This window comes from Triturus cristatus, chromosome 1_1 (genome assembly GCF_964204655.1).
Source record: "Triturus cristatus chromosome 1_1, aTriCri1.1, whole genome shotgun sequence".
In the NCBI taxonomy this organism is placed as follows: Eukaryota; Metazoa; Chordata; class Amphibia; order Caudata; family Salamandridae; genus Triturus; species Triturus cristatus.
Window position 1 is genome coordinate 1,072,118,892 of NC_140579.1, and position 21,282 is coordinate 1,072,140,173.

Below are 21,282 nucleotides of genomic sequence, written 5' to 3' on the forward strand. Positions count from 1 at the left end.
TTTACGGTGTTCAGATGAGTAGTCAAAACACGCGCTCATAGGGGCATATTCTCAAGGAGTTATCGCCAAATTGTCTGCATCTTATCGCAGCCAAAGTCGCATAAATGTATTGCCCCATTCACAAGCTGGTGATATCACCAGTTTTAGCATCCTCAAAAAACATCGCCACGGATGACCCCGGCAACTATCGCTAATGAGATGCAGAGTAGGCGTTCCCGAGCAAAAAGCCGCAACAACACCACACCTCAACATTCTCAACGACCAGCCAGATCTGCAATAAGAACACAAAAAATGCGATAAGGCGCGTTAGCAGCAGGAAATTAACACCTGCTCTGACCTGGTGCAGTCGGACGACAACCGGCACCAGAAAAGGGAGCCCAACCCAGAGCCACACCTGAAGACCAACAGATGCCATGGAGCCACTGATCATGCAGCACAGAGCCCCAACAGGGCCACAACACCCACCGCCACCACACCCAGGACCACCACCCTCCCCATACCCCTGCCCGGACCACCACAGAGGCAGTGCAGACCAAGACAGCGGACCTCCAGAAAACGCACCAACCTCACAGACCCAACACCAGAGAATGTTATTGCCCACTACAGGCTCAAAAGGACAACCATCCTACGCATCCTGACCACCATTGCCCACAGGCTGACGGTACCAACACAGCTGACAACCAACATCCCTCCGCAGACAAAGCTGCTGGCTGTGCTGCACATGTTGGCCTCTGGTACCTTCCAACCAAAAACTGCCAGAGTCGGAGGAGTCTCACAGCCAGCACAATCCAAGTTCATCACAACTGTCTCGGATGCCATCATCAGCTTGGTATCCCAGTACCAATACTCCCCACACACTGCGCATGAACAGCTGGAGACCAAGCAAGGCGTCTACGCCATAGCTGGCTTCCCGCACGTGTCAGGGGGCAATTGACTGCACACATGTCCTACTTGTGCCCCCTGGTGACACTGCACACAATTACCTCAACAGAAAGCACACGCATTCCATCAATGTGCAGGCAACAGTGGACCACCTGGGAATCGCCACCAACCTCGTCGCCAACTACCCAGGCAGTGTGCATGATTCCTACTCCTACCCACAGTCCATCATCAACCAGCACTAACAGGATGGCACCCATGGAAATGCACTGCTCGTTGACAAGTACCAAATAAACACACGACACCCCCCAACTCCACAATCATGCTAATCACAACTCTGGGAATGCACACATCACAGACTCACATTCAACATGCCAAATAACATGCCCACCCACCAGACACAACAGCACAACTTACTGAGGCAACCTGGGCTAGCAATGTACATGAGCCATCAACGGCATGGCACCTCAGCCACACAATAGCGGAATGTGGGGAGAGGTGGGAACCAGGCATGGCCGACAGAGGCAAGTGACCCATGAATGAGAAGGTACACGATGCCAAGTGTGGCGGAGATGTGCTGGACAGACTGCAGTATGCAGACCACAAACATATCCATGTCCACATACACCGCTGGTGTATGGAGTGTAGTGGACAGTGGACGCAACCATGTCACCCCAGCCAGTGGGGAAGATCGCGGAAATGTAGCTTGTGACGTCCCCCCCGTAAGCGTGTGCAGAGTGGTCTGGCCCGGCGTATGCCAGGTCAGCGTAGGGGTGTAAATAAAAAGCACGTAGCTCTGGGCGTGGTTCTCTTCCGGAATGCCCAAATTCTCTGCCAGGGCGGTGCCTCCCAGCCCACCACGAAGCCGACGCTGTCGCTGTGAGCGGTGTTGCCTGCGAACATGTGTGCCTGCTGCACCCCGGGCCGCTGGTCCCCGACCCGTCATGCCCACATTCGCGCAGCCAGGCCTCACTGCTCACCTTCGACACCGGCATAAGTCAAGGAGGGCACACCACGTGCCGGCGCAAACCCCAAGCCCGAGGCCCACGAGCTTAGAAGCCTCCTCAGACCATCACGGCCTCCACGACACAGGCCCGCAGTACTCCTTTCTCGTTTACATACTCCACCGGCCTACACAACTGCCAGGTTGGTCACACATTTGGAACGGAGTCCTTATTACGCAATAACAGAGTACACACTTTATGGCTGCATTTATGTCACTATACTCCCTTGGATGTGGTGCCACCAACTCTGTGCATAGCATCCTGCACGACACCTGTCTGTGGTTCCTTTCTGACTACTGCCTTCGGCCTACATTGCAGTCGAGTAGGTCACACAGTTGGAACTGAGTCTTGATTTATTTATGGCAGTTTTTATATCATTGTACTGGCCTCATCGCAGACTGCATACCCCTACAGCTCCGGTGCCACTAAGTCTGTTCCCCGACAGCCATGGACACTTTCTGGTTGAACTTTGGTGGCGACTGAGTCTATGGACTTGGTGTTGTCTTCATCATCAAGTTGGTGATACTGATTTTTTTGCCAAAACGAGGCTGTAGCATTCCACTCCTCAATTTGCCATTGCCGGATGGCTTCTACCCTCTGCATCATGCCCTGAACGACACCTTCCACTGTCACCCGCAACCCTCCACCACATTCACCTCGGACATCGATGAGGACTCGCTCAGCTCATGTGGCCCATCTAACTGCACCGCAAGTCATCATCCCGTGGCGGTGTGCCTGGGCTGGCCACAGTGCATCCAGGGCCACTAACTCTGTGCAGCTCAAGTCAGGGACCATGTCTGGTGAGATATTGGATGGCCTCTGAGACGATGGCCTTGCGGTCCTCAACGCCATGTGTCTGTGGCCCTGCGCTGTCCGCTGCCTCCAAACTCAAATGCGGTTCACCAGGGCTCACACATCACATCACATCAGGTTCTGACCGGCCCAGACGTCATATCACCGCATGAGGCACACGCCACCACCGCCAGGACCACCTCCAAATGCCAACTGCCAGAGTCGAAACAGCCGTACTGGCAGACTAACGGAGTTGCTCAAACCTGTCATGGATGCAATCATCTGCCTGAAACCCTGCTCAGCACTCCAGGTATCACTAACTCAGTGCACCACGACTCATGGACCATTTCTGAATGAGTTGTGTGCTGTGGTGAGCTCATGCAGCAATGTCACCTTAGGCAGTGTGGGAGACCTGAGACGATGATGAGGAAGATGATGCATGTGTAACACACACCACTGCAGCTGCATCAGGAATAACCCGAAGGGACACAATCCTCGACATTTTTTTCACATGAGCACGCTCATCTCTATTGCCCCCTCAGTGCACTACAACTCATGGTCACTTCTGTTGGCAAATTGGGCGACCTCTCTACTTGCTCCGGCTACCACCATGATGCTCCGCTGTTCTCTCTGTAATGCTGGTGTTTTTTGTTTCCGTTTTAATGGTGTTCACAGTTCAAGTTGTTGCCAGCACCAACCACTCCGTGCGAGCAGGCTTACATTCACCCAACACCCTTCCAGCACAGGCATCACTGTACATCTGACCCTGCCAATAAAGGGGCCGGGCGCACGTGCCTTTAGCCAGTTCCACTAATTATCTGCAGGTGTCCTTGTGGTCATGATGTATGCATGAGGGCCCCAGGGCCTACATCATCACATTGTGCTGTGTACAGCGGACGCAACCATGTCACCACTGGCAGCGGGTAAGACCTTGAACATGTAGCTTTGTCGTCAGCCACTCAATGCGTAAGAGGAGTGGACTGGGCCATCGTACGGAGGTCTAGCGTGGGGGTGTGAATGATGATTCCGTGGCTCTGGGCGTGGTTCATTGCAGGAAATGTACACATGCATGTGTATCTGTCGCAGTGTGGGTCTCCTTTGTGGGGTGTAGGTGGTCCCTGATGGGACTTGAACACTCATGTATGTGATCTACTTCGGCTTCCATGAGCTCTGAACCCACCCGCACCTGTTCGGCCACCTCCTTTTGGCATTCTAACACCTGGCATTGGAATGCGATGTGTGCCTAGGTGAAGTGTTGGGAGCCAGCCATGGTAGGGGGTGCTTCCTGCTGTGTGGTCTGTGCAGGGGCTGGGGTCTCCTCTGTAGGCTTGGCAGCCCTGCTCTTGTGGGTGGGTTGCCTAAGATGTCCATGGGCTGGTGTAGGGTGTCGGTGCCGTATGTGTGGTGGTCCTCTCCAGCATCACTGATGAGTGGTCTGGTCTGCTCTGCTGGAGGTGTTGTTTGTCCATCTGCAATGTGAAGGGGGGATGCATGTTGACATTGTGTTGAAATGTATGCTGGCACATTGTTCTAGTTTACATGCAGACTGTATGACTATGTACATTGTGACTGTTTGGGAGGTGCTGTATATTTGATGCGGGACAGTGGGCATTTGGACTACATGACGGATGTGTGGTTGTACACGTGCATTTCCGTCTCACAGTTTCCTGCTATGTTAGATGTGATTGGCCTGTTTCTGTGCATGAGCGGACCCAGTTGTGTCCTCTGTTCTGCAGTGTCGGTATTGCACTTTGTGCCACATTGTCGTGGGATGTGCTGTTATTGCTATGTGTGTGTGCTGCAGTGTGCCACGGGGTTCAGGGACATGATCCAGGGTCATTGTGGGTGTGCAGTGTGCTACACATCTTTGTGCATGTGTGACATTGTGCCCATCTCCCCCCGGCCCCTCAGGCCCTGATCGTTACTCACCCTGTTGATGTTGTGTCAGGTCCTATCAAGCGGTGTCCGGACTCCCAACTCCTTGCGCCATCTCCACCCTGATGACTGTGGCCTCCGTTTCCTCCAGCTCTTCCTGTGGCGCCTGACTCTCACCTCCTGTTGCCGTTGCTGCCTTCCTGTTGCCAGCGGGTTTGTGCTTGGTTTGGCTTTTCACATCATGCCAGCGCCTCTTGTCCTCCTCCATAGACCTCCTCGACACTCCAACTGCATTCACGTTTGTCATTTTAACGTTCAGTGGGTGGTAGTGTTCTGTCACCTCCGTGACGCTGATCTGGTTTTCCTGCAGACTGCACCCCGTCTGCCTCTTCCTCTTCTCCTTGGCCTTCCCCGACCATGAGGTTCCTTGCTGGTGGTCTATGGGGCTTGTGGGGTCCGCGTTGGCCTCTGCACTCAGTTCAGCTGCATCCATGGTGCTACGCAGTTTCTTTTTTTCTCCCTGATTTTTTTCCTCTGCTTTTATAGTGCATTTTCCCGCATGACGCGTTGGAATTGCATGCCTGTCGCTGGTTTTCGCTGATTTTTGTATCGCGCTTGGCCTCATCGCAACTCTTTTTGCGTTCGTGTTTCGCATTCTTGCGGCTTCGCGTTGACTTCATCGCGGACATTTGATGCGCTATTGTGAGCCTATCACATGGTACTGCCGGCTTGTGAATACCACGTTACCACAGTGTTAATTTTCTGCGATAGACTGCGATGTGAAGAGTTGCGTTTAGCTAGTTATGCGATGAGTATCACACGTTCTTGAGAATTACCCCCACAGTTTTCTTCCAAGCATGGCTACCCTAGCGAGTTTTATCTCTATGCAAACGTATGATGATGATAATGAAGCTCTGAGGTGGCCTATATGGAAATCCTTCTTAGCCTCCTGAGTTGTCTAGCTAGCATTATTGCCTTTGAATTGGCTTCCAGTGCATCTCATAGATAGTACTACAAAATGTCAGATGGACAAAAGTTTATAAGAAAAGGGTGGATTTTTTTCTCATAATGTTAGAGTGCCTGGCCTTTAACAATACTTGTTAAGTGAGACCTCAACAAATACAGTAACATCACTCCTCTACATTCGAAAGCTATGCTTTGTAGTCTCTGGATAAAGCTCCTAGACACGGAAATGATGCTAAAGATTGTAACTGTGGTGCTACCACAAATGGCCTAGCATACTCAAAACAAGCATTGGCAATGCCTTTGGAACCTATTTACTTTGTCAATGGTTTTTAGACATGCTGCACACTATCATGATGCTGTGCAGCATGGCTAAAGAATTTAAGGTAAAGCCTTTGACACGGCCGTGTCATAATGTAAGCGTGCACACCACACGTGTGTGCCTGCAAAATGACGAGGGCGCCTTTTTTTTTGTAGTTACCAATCCGAGTAGTATTGGTAACTAAAAGATAAAAATGTGCAAAAGCTTTGTTTTATTTATTTTAAAAGCAGGTTGGGTAAAACCAACTCAGGATCATAGCGATGAAGCACCGCAGAAGGGTGCAGGTGAGGAGGGTGGAAGAAACATGGAGGCACAGGTGGGTGTTTGGAAACAACATGGTGGATGCAGGTGAGGAGAAGCAGAGGACAGAGAGAGAGCAAAATGAAGTGTTGGGGGGAGAAAAATGGCAAAAGAGCAGAGTGGAGCAGGTGGGGTTAAGTATACAGGTAGGAAAGCAATAGGGGGAAGTACACAGTCACAAGCACAACATGAAGGGGCGGGGAAACGCACATGGGTGACAGGTGGCAACACGGAATGCAGGATGAGAGAAGTACACGAGTGTAGCATGCCTAACCCAAAAGTAAATAGTAGTGCTTAAAAAGCAAGCAAAAGCAGTGGAAACATAGAAGCCAGCAAAAGAGACGGTTAAAAGGTTATATTCAATCAGGGGGACAAGCATAAGATTGACAAGCTAGGACACAGATAAGAAGCAGGCAAATGAGAGTGACAGGAAAGCCAACAAATGGTAAGCAAGGGATGGGTTCTGAGCCGTGTATGTTCTTGATAAGCCCAAAATGTCTTGCAACAGAAACCAAATGCATTGTCTAGTAGGCAATATCAAAGGAGGGCCTCAGTGGCTTAGCACAGTTGCAATAAGCCTCCATTCAGACAGTAAATATGTCCTCAGACCTCCCATGCCCACCCATACACCACCAGGGAGCATGTGACATTACAAAGCAGACCAGAGTGACAATTAGCCGATTAAGTGGTCTCTGGTACAAGAAACATCTTGGCAAATAAGAGTGGCACTGGGCCCTTAGAGTGACACAGTGCACAAATTGCACTGCTCAAGCAGTTCTTGGACCCAAATACTGATGCACTTTGCTGTTTCAATTGTAGCTGTACCCCAGTACTCTCTAAAGCTATCTCTCTCTCGTCTCCCTTTCACTACTAGACATCCATTTACAACCTGATGGGGGACAACAAATCAGAGAAGTTCTTCAAGGTCCTGAACGATCGCATGAAGAGCGCTCAGCAAGAGATTAAATCCATGGTCTCGGTGAACATGAGTGACTTGGGCAACCAGGAGCAAAGAGAAACGGTCCCAGAGCCCCAGTCCAAAGGTGAGAGAGCCGACACAGAGCGTACATCAGAGGTGAAAGAGGAGCCTTTGTAGACTATATTCAAAGGTGAGATAGGAGAGAGACACCCTCACATGTCCCTCTCTAAAGGCGTGAATGTCTTCATTGCCTGTATGTAATGGTGAGAAGACTACAGCAGATCCCACGACTACACGTGAGATGGCCACAGAGGTGAGATGTAAAGTTGATAGAGACTGACACTGAGTGAATGGGTGCAATGACAAACTTATATCTCCCCTCTGGACCAAGGTATGTACCGTCACTTTCCCAGGGAGAGAATGTCAGTTCCAAACTTATGGAATATAACATATACACAGCACTTCCTAAGGTGGGCAAACTTTCAACACTCCCCCAAAGGCAAGGCAAGAAAACAATATACCAAGGTAATTTGCGCATCACTTGCCAGGAGTAGAACAACTTCCTATAACACAATTACCTGCTAGAAGGGAATTCACCCATCCTTCTACAACAGAATACTTGGCCAAGAAGAGTCCACACCTCCTGCTTCAAGGAAAAGACGAATTCAAACATATGGAATATATAAATTTATTAACACAATACTTCAATCACGGGCAGGCCGAATATATAATGATCATGGCAGACTCTCACATATCAAATAACCGATTGAAATAGACAATCAAAGCAAATATATGTAGAAATATATATGTATGGATAGAAGAACCAGAACATAAGTAGGAAAGGAGAGAATCAGTAAAGAATCAAGAGACAGTTAGTAGCAGAGACACCTCACTTACTGCTCCATCATTTCACCCCACTTCGCTCAAGGGGAGTCCATTGCTTGAACCGGGCGAAAGCTCAGAGGTGAGACCAGCCTCCACTCTTGCGTGACAGTACGTCTGCTCCACGGCGTGAACTTCCACCAGGCCAGTGTAGGCTCCCCTTTTTAATACACATTCAAACACAGCGAAGCTTCAAGCAAGCCCGCCCCCTCGTTCTCATGAGAGCCCGTACCAGCTTGCTCCAAGGTCACAGCAACGGTTGATCAGGCCTTTGCTATGGCTACGAGTCAAACCATGTATATTCCTCTGATAAGAACCAGTTCTCTCTAGTCAGTAAAGTGTGAAAAACAGGAGGCAGAGCAAAACATGCCCTCTTCTTCGTGCAGGCACAGAAAGTTAGTTAAGCCATGCACACAAAAGGCCCAAAGCAAGATGGAATCAGAAAAGCTAGGATGACATGAAACCATGTCAAAGGAGCACCTATAATTCTCATCCACACAACTTACAAGCACCACTGTGCACACAGAAAAGTTTAAAGCAAGGTAAAGTCAGAAGGCAGAATGACATTAGACCACGTCAAAGCCAATAGGTCAAAGTCATAATTCACCTAACCCAAATAACATTATACACTTAATCCCTCAGTATACAACATTGAGCACATGTGTGCACCACCACCCACAACACTGCACCTCGACATCCCATACCTTCTATTCTTTACAAGACTATTCCACTAAAAGACAGAAGAAAAGCAGGCATATGCAACCCCATCCTACATTAAGGCTAAGGTAACATAACACACTTAAGTCAGTACAAAATGGTGGTGGTCGAGGGTCATCATAGGGTGTCGGACCACAAAAGTGTCTCATTCACTACAATGGGTGAACGTAATGGAGACTGACACATCTGAAGGTGAAACAGATTATGTCATAGGTCATATCCAAAGGCAAGAGTTAGAGGACCCTACTTCCTGTCCAAAGTGTGTACACAGACCCCATGTATGAAGGTGAGACAGACCGACGCAGAACCCATGACTGGAGGGGAAAGAGAGGCCTTCATAGGCTGTATCTAAAGGTGAGCAAGAAACCCACATGCCCACCTCTAAAGAGGAGAAAGATGCTTTCAGTGCCCATGTCTAAAAGTAGGTGAGATGGTCACAGAGGGCATGTCTAGAGGTAAGAGAAACTGCCACTGAGTGCATGTCTAAAGGTGAGAGAGACTGCCACTGAGTGCATGTCTAAAGGTGAGAAAGACACCCACAGTGCCTACATCTTATGGGGAGAGGAAGATTCATCCTTTGCCCTATGGAGGTGAGAAAGACTGCCACAGTGCCAATGTTTAAAGAGAGAGAGATGACTATAGTTCATGTCCAAAGGTGAACGTGACAGCTAGATAGCAATGTCTAAAAGTGAGAGAGACTCCCTCATGGTTAACAGGGAGAGAGACAGCTCCAAAGTGCATGTCTAAACATGAGCAATATGGCCACATAATTCTTATCTAAAGAGGAGTGGCAGTACAAGCATCCACTATCAATGACAGTATTCATCTCTTTCTGATTCATGTCTCTCTCGGCTCCTGGTGTCTCTCAACCAGTTCTTCTGTCATTCTCCTCATTGTGCTCTTGTTTCTCCATCACTACTTCTCATCGACCCCTAATTTCTTTCCTTTCCCAGCTGTCTTCTTGCTCTCTCCATCATTCTTGTTCTGCCTGCTGCAGCCCCTCGCTTCCTCTGTGGTTTGCATGCTGAAGCTGTAGTCTAACACTCATCTCATTCTAGTGATCAAGCCAGGTTGGTTGTTTGTCTCTAACCAGGAGTTCTACATTTCTGTCTCGGACACGTCGTGCTGCTCTATCTCTGGCCTTGGCATGTATGTCCAGTACGCATCCTGCAGCTCTGACCCTGAACTCTACACCTCTTCTCGTCATGTGCACTTCTTTAATCCTGAGCTCTGCATCTATCTAGAACACTCCTCGCTGCTCTGAACCTGTGATGCGCATCACTCTTCAGAATGTGCCCTCATTCTCTATTAGGGAGCTCTCAATGTCTATACAAGACGCATGCTCCTGTTCTCACCCTGGGGTCTGCATCACTCTTCCATTGCACCCCACCCACCGAGTTCGTTTCTCTGTCCAGGGCTCATGGTGGGACTGTCTCTCTGGATTCCAGTTCTCTATTATCTCTCTTCTTCTGTATTCAGGACGCGACTGCTACTGTAGCACTGAGCAATGCTTCTCTATCCAGGAGCCATCCATCTCCTGCAAAACTAGGCTCTTCATTCATACCCAGAAGAGACCCGGTTGCACTGACACTGGGATCTGCATCTGTAAGGTGCACCCTACTACTACGTCGCTAAGCTCAGAAGTTAGGTGGTTTATTGTCTCTATAAACATTTTCTGTTTTCTATCCATGTAATGGCTGGAATAACTGTGGCTGAGTTAGGGCTCCCTAGGATAATGTTCTGCACTGTGATTAGCAGGGCACCCAGAGCGTCTATCCTTCATGTTCCAGCGCACGGTTTCCAGCCTACTACTCTGGATTTTTTCTTCTGACTTCTGCACTGTGGCCGTCCGCAGGGATGACAATGCACTAGCACTGCAGATGTTAGCAATGTTTTGAGGTTCTGCGCATTATAATCACCTCATGCTAATCCAACTCACCTTCTGACACTGGATAGGATGCTCAGGCGTCTTTGCTTGAACTCTGAAACACTTTACCAACACCTTCTAGCACTTTAACCGCAAGCTCTGCCTCTCTAACTAGGACGGAGCAACCAGTACATGCTGCCTCCTGCCCCCTTGCGCTACGCAGTGAGCACGCACTTCCGCCAAGGGCACGAGCTGAGCGAGAGTGGCGAGAGCAACGAGATGGGGCCTGAGGTGCTGATCATGAAGCCAATCTTGCGGTTCCTTCAACTGCTGTGCGAAAACCATAACCCGGATTTACAGGTGAGTGACGGGAACTATTACCATGGCTACAGGTGAATGACAGGTATCCAATGGGGATGACTGACAAGAGCCAATGCACTGTCTTGCAAGTCAGTGGCACAAGCCACGCTCTCGACTGTGATGTGATTGATAGGAACGAAAGGCAACTTGGAGGTCATGTTAAATAAATATGTAAATACCTTCTCTTCCTTCACATATTACAACCCCCACTCTGCTGTTTATTACTCTTATTCAGTTTGATGACCTGCCATCCTCCTCCAGCCTCCCTTCACCCATTTAGCATTCATCATCTGCCTTCTAGCTTTTTAACACCAACAATCCCCTCTTTCTTATTCTTACTCTTGCATTCCTCATCATCCCTTGCCACATCCTCTTTCCCACCACCATCCTCTACAGACTTTGTTTTCTGTCTCCTTTAACCATTTTTTCTCACCCATGGCATTTTAGCATTTTCCATGGGTTCTCTCGGTAAAGAGATAACCCAACTCTAAAGTAGTTCTCTGTACAGGGTGCTCTCATCTTCCCGGTAGAGTTGAACTTTCTGAAAATTCAAAATAAATAACTAAGCCTGAACCCTGACCTGCACACGTGCGACAGAAATCACAAACAAACACTATTTGCAAGTCAGGGAATGGTGCCACAGCTAAACTTGCAGGTATTTGAGAGGCCCATTCCCCAACCACCCACATGAACACTGTGACTTTGTTTTGTGTAGTTTGCCCTCTCTTCCGCTGTGCTAGCTATACACCTCTGTCTGCAGGTAATCAAAGAGAAGCATATCAAATATGCATTTTTAATTTTATATGTTTGTTTTCGAGGTGCACAACCCAGTGTGGAACACCGTTTTTGCAACATCAGTCATGTTCTTTGCACACGCCTGTACCTAATGGTGAGATGTTGGATAGTGTTAAGGATTTCTAACACTCACTCCAGGGTGTGTCCTTAGGAAGATCTCTTAAGACAGAGACTGGAACACAGGATGTGCTGCTATTCTGCATCATCCCATTAATTTGTCCACTGTTGGTTTCTGTTCAATAATTGAGAAATATTTATCTTCAAGACTGCTGTATCCCTTTTTCAGCAGTAGGGTGGTACAGATTCTGAGTCTTCGAGCAGTAGTGCTATTACAGGCTTAGGCAATAGCGGTTTAACTTTTGTTGAGTGTGTTAGGGATCTTTCTGTTGATTCTGGCTGCTGTGTGGTGATGAGTTGTAAATATTACATCAGTCTGTGGGAGTGCCATGATACAAGAGCCATCCAGTGCTGCAGTCTGTAGACTGAGGAAAGGAGATCCTGTGCCAAAGGTGCAAGGAGGAACTGTTTTTAAGCAGGTTTTAGGTGTCTGACATCATGCTGTTGATCCAGTCTATTGTCGTGGGTTTAAATATTCCACCAATAAGGGGATTTTGTTTGTAGATTCCATGTGTGAGAATCATGTTCGAATTGGGACCTATCACGACCAACTGATGCAGAAAGAGTGACATTAACAGCATCTAGCATGTATGTATGTATATAGTTGTATTGTATAGTTTGAACATAGCCGAAAGTCAGCAGAGCACCTTTCTGCTAGTGATAGTGATGTAGCAGTAAATGGAATCCTTGCATTAGCGAAAGTCCCATACTGTTATGATGAGCAAGATAATCAAAGACCCATCAAAGACAGCCATACCCATACATCTGGAGTGTAACAGAATGTTTATTTTTCTTTCCTGACAGAATTTCTTACGAAGCCAGAACAATAAGGCCAATTATAATTTGGTGTGTGAGACACTACAGTTCCTGGACATCATGTGTGGCAGCACCACCGGGGGCCTGGGGCTCCTCGGCCTCTACATCAATGAGAAAAATGAAGAGCTCATCATTCAAACCTTGGAAACACTCACCGAGTACTGCCAAGGTGCGTGCCACGAAATCCAGGTAAAGCACTGTGCTCATCAGTAGAGCCAGCTTCTTTGAGTGCTGAAATGCTTGCGTCACAAAAGAGGTGACAGTTATATTTCACCCCGTGCACAGGATCTTGGCTGGTAAAGGTGCATAAGTCTGAACTAAGATTCAAGGGGCATGAAGAGGGGCCCCTGTTTGGGTTTCAACAAAGGTGGCGGAATGGAGGGAATCACCTGTTGTCTCATGGAAGATCTTGAGGAGAGGAAATTAACATAAGTTGATAGGACATAAGGACTGGTATTGCTTTTTATCAAAACATTTCCCAGGGCACTAGACAAACATCTCTAAAAATTCTTCATGAATAATCAAGGTAGGGCACTCAACAGACTAACCGCCTAAAGATCGTCGATGGGCAAATTCATAAAACGATTCTTCCTGTTGTCTCAGGAAAATCCCAACTAATTAATCTCTGTGTGGTCTTTCAAACATCAACCCATATGCTCTCCTTAGGACTCAAAAACTTTCCTGGGATGTGCAGCAGCAACCTCAGCAAGCAAACCTTCCTTGGTCAAGAGGGTGAAGATGTATTGAGCAATCAATCTAGTGAAGCAGGAAAGGTTTCTCCGAAGAAATAATGTCTGTAGCATGTGTGGCTGTAGATACACATGCTCTGTTATACTCCTGCCATCTAGTGTTGGCCCCAGATGTTTGCAACTTGTTTTTCTTCAAAGATGTTCGCGTCATAAGAACTGTTGTGACTCCACCCTTGGTCCACAATGCACCAGCACACTGGGTCAACCTCAGATTGTTTTCTTCCGCTATCAGACTCAGACTTTTGGGAATGGTACTTCTAAGTCGCCACATTTATACACACCAAATTTCTTGTTTTCTCAGGTCTGTTTTGGGTCCAGTAGCTCACTCTTCCAACCCTACATCCAAAACAGTTTATGCATTGAGGAAAGCTTCAGTTCACACCTGCGGGACTTAAGAACTGATGCTCAATGCGAGGGACACCTCAATGCATCGCTCCTCAAGCCACCATCTTCTCCAGGGTCTGCTGAGGTATACTCGAGAATGCACTTAGGACAACTTTCTACTTCTCTCCTAGGTGTAATGTAAAATATACTCAGATGGGAGTTGAGCATCGAGCCCTGAGTCGATCCGTAACCAGCATAAATCCTTTGTGACCTGCACCACCAGTCAGTACGCCCTGAACTTTAGAGCTTATGTTGGTGCCAATGACGGACCCACTTTAGAGCACTGAAGCTCACCATGCTGGCCACCCTCTAAGCACTGGAAAGCCGCACCCAGTGTCAAAATCAGTGATGTGGAAGACCTCCTGGCAACCTGTACCAAAGTCAGCACCAAAGCCGCCCTTGACCCTGAAGTTGGACATCTTGGATGGGCTGTCTTCAAAAAGCTGGCTGATGTCCTGGACAAAAAAACAAAAGAACATTTTCATCTGCTCGGTGACACAGGCAAAATTCTTGCCAAACCACTAGCACCAGGACTTATTCACATAGTGAAGAAGCAACACCTCGCCTTCCACCTCCTATGCCCTTGAGCTCCAAAAGGGTTAGAGACTTGGCTGCCAGTCCTATGCCTTTCCCACCACTACCAGCAATACTTCCTTTTCCACCACCACCGCTACTACCACACTTCCCTCCTCCTGTGCCAAAAAATTCTGACTTAGAACCATGCAGTCCATATTACCCCCAGGTTACCAATGATATGCCCTTTAGGCCACAATTGGGAGATGACCCAAGGGAGGATTATGCCATAGACCCACAGGATGTTCCAGAGCTAGAGCCATACCTTGCCAAGCCATCCTTACCAGATGGCAGTTCAGCATATCATGCAGTAATTCAGAGGACCACTCAGCACCGCCATGTAAAACTCAACATGATGGAGGACAAGGACCACTTTCAGGTTGAATGCTTGTCCTAAACCATACCCATGTTATATTATCTACTGATGCTTAAAGGGATGCTGAAGTCAGCAAGTGACAACTTCAAGGAGCTAGTGAAGGCCAAGGTATTTACCCTGCGAGTTGAATTATGACATAAACCATCCCCAGATAATCTGTCTTACATTAGGGGTAGAATAGCTACAGACTCCTTGATGCTGCATACTGCCTGTAATAGCCTCTCTGCACAGGCCACAGGAGAAGGTCACCTGCCTGACAAGGAGCCCATGAAGATGGACACTGCTGGCAAGTGGGTAGTGCTTGGAGTAGCCACACATTGGTGATTTGCCAGGTCGGTGTGGCTTCTGTCCAGTTACTATTGCTACCACTGGGAGGAGATGGAAGAGGTGGTAAAGCACCTACCAGAGGTCCACCAAAAGTGGGGACATGAGTTGGTTAATGAGGGCAAAACTGTTAGCAGCTATTAAACACAGCAGCTAGGGGTATCAACACTAGGGTCTTCTTCTGCAGGCACGCCTTCCTTAGGGTGTTGGGGTTTAGGTCTGAGGTGCAACAGCACTTCATAAACATACCTTTTGATGGCGGGCATCTATTCAGACCTCTGATGGATCAGCTGCTTAAAAAAATAAAAAGGCACATAAACATAGCCAAGTCTATGGTGCCCTACTGGCTGTGAGGCCCAAGCCTGCTTTCCAGAAGCAACAAACCAGTGGAGATTCCAAACCAGGAGACAGGAGCCAGAGACCCCCTTTATCAACAATACCAACTTTTCCTATGAGGACCCCAAATAGCATAAGCCCATGCATAGATGTTCGGGGAAGAATGAGGCACTTCCTGGCTCGGTGGACAAATATTACCTCACATCAATGGGTACACTCCAGTGTATAGGAAGTTAGTGCCTCGAATTTCACATGCACACACCCCTCCTCTCCACCAATATCCCACCCGCCACTACGTACAGAGTTCAGACCACCTTTACCTTCCGAAGGAAGAGGTTTTTAGGCACTTTTACAAAAGGGAGCAAAAGAACTAGTACGTGCACACCAATATGGTGTGGGGGTGTAATTCCTTGAGCAACACCAGTAGAAGAGCAATGGATACGAGTAGCTGTCAAACATGTGCTTTATAAAAACACACAACATAACATAAACCTGCCCTAACTTAGGAAAATGTGAGTCATTCTGGAAAGTGAAAAATCCCTGTGCTGCACACGAATCTTATGGAAATTACCCTGGGATAGATATCATGAGGTGGAAATAGACATCTTAATGGAAGCTAGAGCTGCCTTTACATGTTCTAGCCTATTTGACTGTACAAACATTATCCTGCACTATACTGCACAAGGTGAACATATGCAACTTGCTATTCCATTTCCGATGGATGGGCCATTTGCTTCATGCATCCACTGATGATTGGACATGCCTGTAGCAGGATGTGATCCACTGAGAGTGATGAATCCCTTGGCCAGTGCTCCTTGTCATTACAAGAAGTGTAGTATATGGCCGGACAAAATCTAGATATTTGAATACTTATAGCTTTATTACAGGTGTGGTGGTAAAATTGGATATACAACTCATCCAGCTACCATTGCCACATGATGTGGGGTTGATGTTTGCCCGCAATTCTGAGATTTCCCACTGCTAATATGGAATAACATGCAGTAACGATTTTTGCAATCTGTTCTACTGAATGGGTTTACCCCACACAGTTTTGGCCATGTAAATTTCTCCAAGTGTTACTTGACGGGAGCTGCATGATTAAAACACCGATGTCAAAGTGCAATTGGTGTAAAATATTTAATTTCGACTGTTTGCGCATATTGAAAATGTACCACAACACTCAAACTGATGTTGAAAGGATCTGGTATCTTTTATTTCTATTCTCCTGTAATGTTCAAATGCATCAATTACTTTCTCTGGTTCTTTTTTGTTAGGACAATGCTTCAAAGTTACTGTTGGCCTCGATGGAGAGCCGCCACGACAGCGAGAATGCAGAGCGCATTCTGATCAGTCTCCAGCCGCAGTAACTGGTAAGGACCCGGAGGAAAATGAGTGGGCTTCAGAATACTACAGCATAGTGAATTTCAGAACAATTGTTGTTAAACACTACTTTACTGACTAATCTAACACTTTTGAGATAGGAGACCTAGAATGTATCTTGAGGGTTTAATTTTGTGAATGAATAGTAAAATAATTTAAAAAGAGCATTCCTATGTACGTTTGAGGGCTTGAGTTACTTCTTTAATGGCAGATTTGTAATGAGAAGTGATGCAGTGTCTGTTTCTAGTAAGGACAATTTCAATGGAGGTAGGTTCTGGACCTCTCAGCCAGCAAACAGATTCTCTAAAGCAAGTGATGTAAACCAGTGAGTAATGAGAGGAAGTGATGCAAGTCATTTCAACTTAGAGGTAGCTCTGGAGTGGTTCTGAGGCTTGTCTGTCTATTGGTAGATTTGAAATGGGAAGTGAGGTAGTAGTATCTTAAAGCTTGAAAGTAATCTTCACATTGAGTAATACTGGAACTACTAGAGTGGCTCTTCTATGGTAAACGAGTTAAGTAGGTAAGTAGTGTGATGCCTCTTACCTGGGATTTAAAGTTTTGAGTGGGACGGTTTATATTGTATTTTGTCTAAGAGCATATTTGGCCATTTAAATATACAAAGTGACAGCTAACTCAGTAGTTTAAACCACATGTTGCTCGACTTCTGCCTATCTTACTTAGTACTGCTACCTATTTTGCACCATTTTAAGGAAGTGGTGAAGGGAATAAAGATGTGTTTCTTTCTCTCATGCAATTTGTCTTTTTGCTGTAATATTATTTAATACATGGTGACAGGAGAGGCTAGAAAGAGGTCAGATGTAATATAATTTGCAGTACAAAAGTCTTATTTCCATTAAGATTGATGAAAATGTGATAAAGGCCCTTTATACAAGCATTGTCACTCAGTGCTTATGGCCACTGATTCACATCTGCCTTGTCCGGATGTGTTGTTTCCTTGTTACAAGGATTCAAACTTCTCCAGACATCCTTTCTGACCGTGTGTGTTCTTCTTCAGCGATGAAAATTCTAATGATGGGGTTTGATCTTTGATTGTTTATTGGCGGCCCATAGTTTTTGGGTCAGTGTCCTGATTTATACCTCATGTCTGACCTTGAGTTTACTGGAACCAAATGCTATTTCTCCCCCACCCGGTTGTTACCAGTGACCCTTCTGTTATGTGGAACATTTCTACTTGTTCAGATACATGAAACCAGATACTGCTTCTGACTATAGTTTTTGTTTCACGTCCTAAATCAATCCATGCATATCTTGCAGATTACACTTCTAGGAGTGGACTGTATTGCAGCTGTTGGGTAAGCTACTCAAATGATTGTTTCCTAAATGTGTCTTTTGGTGCATGTCTTCTGGTGGTTGTGTGTCTGTCCTCTACCAGCCTGTTCCACCGCAGTTCTCAATGTAGTTTGCTGATTTTCATATTAACTAAACCACTTAACCAAGAGCTATGATTGAATGTGAAAATATTCAGTTGACTCTACCTTGTAAAGTAGTCAACAAAAGGAACTAGATCTAAGGCCCATGCACGGCCTAGGGAGGAGGTTTATCAACTCTTTATAATTATTCTGGACACCTAACTGTACCTCCTGCTCATTACTGGTAATTCTTTTCAGGTTGAGGTCATCAAGCAAGCTTATCACCAGGAAGAGGAATGTGAAAACTCTGATGTCTCTCCCCGCGAAGTAGGACACAACATTTACATCCTAGCACTGCAGGTAGGGGTTCTGTCTTCCATTGAGCTTACAACATTGGAGAATGAAGGAGGGATAAGGGCATGCCCTGGAGATACGAGCTTAGAGAGATGTCTGTAGGATATTTACGATCCTAGCACTGGTCATAAAGCTATGAGATTTTGTGTAAATGTCTGACCTCTCCCAAAACCATCCCTGCAGAGCATGTGTTCAGGTATGGAGAGGTTAAATATTAGGTGCATTACTTTATAATTTTTACCCACCACTATTGGAACTTGTAGTTTCATGAAGGTATGAACCAAGGCCTCTTAAAATTCTGCAGTCTTTGCCTCTCAAGAATGGAAAAATTGTCTTTTTGAATAAGATAACAAGGCAGATTTTCCATTTACAATTCTCAGATACTTGGAGTGGACTGAATAGTGATTCCTAACCGGATATGTACATGCTGAAAGTTTTTATTGAGAAACCAATCAAAGGCTCTGGATGTTTCAAAGCAAATAGGGAGCGTTGGCATATACCCTGGTTTCAGTGCTTCTGATGGAGTTGGGGGGGGCTTCAATTGCCACACATTGGGTTCTTTGAATTAGTTGATATTTGGGACGAGTGTTTGCGCTATGAATCATCCGACCACCTAGTGGTTGTTCTCATAAAATAATCATTTGGATGTATAACATCTTGGGGCATTGACTATTGGCAGAATCAATGTGTCTTATGATGAGGTTGACCTGAATTCTGCAATTCCCTTAATGGAGATTCCATCTTTGAGTTGTATTTTTCGTCACTATCTTTAAGGACTGAGTGAGACGTAAACAAAAAACAAGGTTTGCAAAGCCAATAGGTCTTGCAGGCTATGTCTGCAGAGAACAAAAGAGGAGCATGTCAGGGGAGAAGTCAACATACGGAGAGCAACATGGATCAGAGATGAGGAGGGGCAACCAAGAAGCTTGAGGGTGGGAAGTATTGAAGAAATAAAAAGCAAAAAATGCTAGGCAGGGAACAGTGGTGGAAGCAACGGATGAGCAACATGGAGTAACACGGAGCATGTGGGGAGGGGGGCAGGTACTTGGAGGGGAAGCAGCACACCAGAAGAGACCAAGAAAACAAACTGACTCTCATGGAGTGCTGAAAGTAAAATACAATAATTGGAACAGTGAATGTGAGTAGTGAAGGCTATTAATCATCCTAACAAAAGGATGGCAAAGAAGCTGTGCACCAGAGGAATGACAAAGACAAGACGAGAAAGAATGCTATTGAATAAGAGGCAAGCAAATGCGATTGACAAGAAAGCCAACTAATAGTATGCAGTTCGCTGGCCCACAGCCCGCTGTAAGTATTGGTGTTGTCCACTATAGGTCTTCAACAACAGACAGCTAAAAGCTGTCTGTAGAAGAGCCTTAAAACAGAGAAACCTTAAGAAGCACCTGTGATGAACGCCCTTTGACAGTTCAGCTGAAGAACAGACTACATACACTCCTGACTCCTCACTTTTGAACCACTGGAACCATAAATATCTGTGTAACTTGCTGGTGCCTAGGAATCGTCTGCTGTAAAGATGCCTTGGTCTTTAGTAGTCAGCAGAACAATCGGATTGTTTACAATGTTTGCAGAACTGTATTTTTGTGTGTCTTTGTGGCTAGTGATTTACAAAACATTTTTTAAGGTCTGTTCATGGCATCACTGTCAGTACATTTGAGAAGACACACACCCTCTGCCAGTCTTTTACTGTTTCTTTGCTAATAGCACAAAGAAAAACACAGTGACTTTGGGCTTGGTTCTCTGCAGCACACAGCTTTTGGAGACAGTTCAGACAGACTTAGACTAGAGCACTGATGCAAGAACACCTGGGGCCGTATTACATTTATGGCGCACTTTCCATGTTTGTGCCACTGCCTGAAGGCGAAAATAGATTTGGACACATTAGTACCCAAGAAATAATGTAACTGAGTGGTAAATCATCATCAAGTCTAAAGCTCAACACTTAACTGAAAGATTAGCTAAATTGACGCTAAAAAAAGTGGATTTACATAAAAAAGAAAAGGCCATATTTTTGCTGCATCAAACACACAAAAAGGTGATGGGAAGAATGATTGCAAATAGTCTAACCCCTGGCAGTCAATTGGGGTAGCATTACAACCTGTCATTTTCCACCCACTGTGCTACTATAAAAGAGACCCCCCTTATGCAAATCAGTATTGACATTGCTTCTGGTGGGAAAAATCCATCCAAAGCTGCCAAGCAAGTCCCCCTCCAGAAGAGAACACATGCAATCCCAGAACAGTGTTGGCCTTATTAAGTCTTCTTAGTGAGATATAGTTTGGATCCAAAGTCACAGCGAGCAAAGCACATCTGGCCATACCCTTGGTACAATGGGCATTACATCAAACACACATAAGGTTGATGGTAGGAATGCTTGCAAATAGACGAACCACTGCCAATCACTCGGGGTAGCATTGCAACCCATTGTTTTTCTCCCACTGGGCAACCTTGGACAGAGCCCTGACTTAAGCAAATCAGTATTAACTCTACTCCTGATGGAAAGAGTCCATCCTGAACCTCGAGCAAGGCCTCCTCCAGAAGGCACAACCGACACAAGATCGGTTTGGACCTTAACAACAGTGGTGGCTGGAGACATTTCAAATTGATGGGGCGAGCAAACAGGCTGTACAGAAACACCCAGGCCGGTGTTGAGGCAGGCTCCCTTTTATCACGCACAATGCTTCAGAACACTCCTGGATGTTTTAAACCCACAAGTCTCTGGTTTCCATAAAAAGACTTACCAGTGGATCACCAAGTCATCTTCCTGCTCAATGAGGTCATGCCTGTCTTCGCTCAGTTGTGCTACCTCC

The 21,282-nt window shown here is 46.4% G+C and overlaps 1 protein-coding gene across 1 annotated transcript in view; it reads left to right on the forward strand.

Moving 5' to 3' along the window:
* The window catches only part of ITPR3 (inositol 1,4,5-trisphosphate receptor type 3), an 895,552-nt gene that overhangs the window by 823,457 nt on the left and 50,813 nt on the right, over window positions 1-21,282 (forward strand). The window contains 7 exon segments of the mRNA XM_085647149.1: window positions 7,010-7,178; window positions 10,696-10,880; window positions 12,597-12,797; window positions 13,659-13,826; window positions 14,484-14,693; window positions 16,625-16,720; window positions 18,359-18,460. Coding sequence (XP_085503275.1) covers window positions 7,010-7,178; window positions 10,696-10,880; window positions 12,597-12,797; window positions 13,659-13,826; window positions 14,484-14,693; window positions 16,625-16,720; window positions 18,359-18,460 — 1,131 coding nt within the window.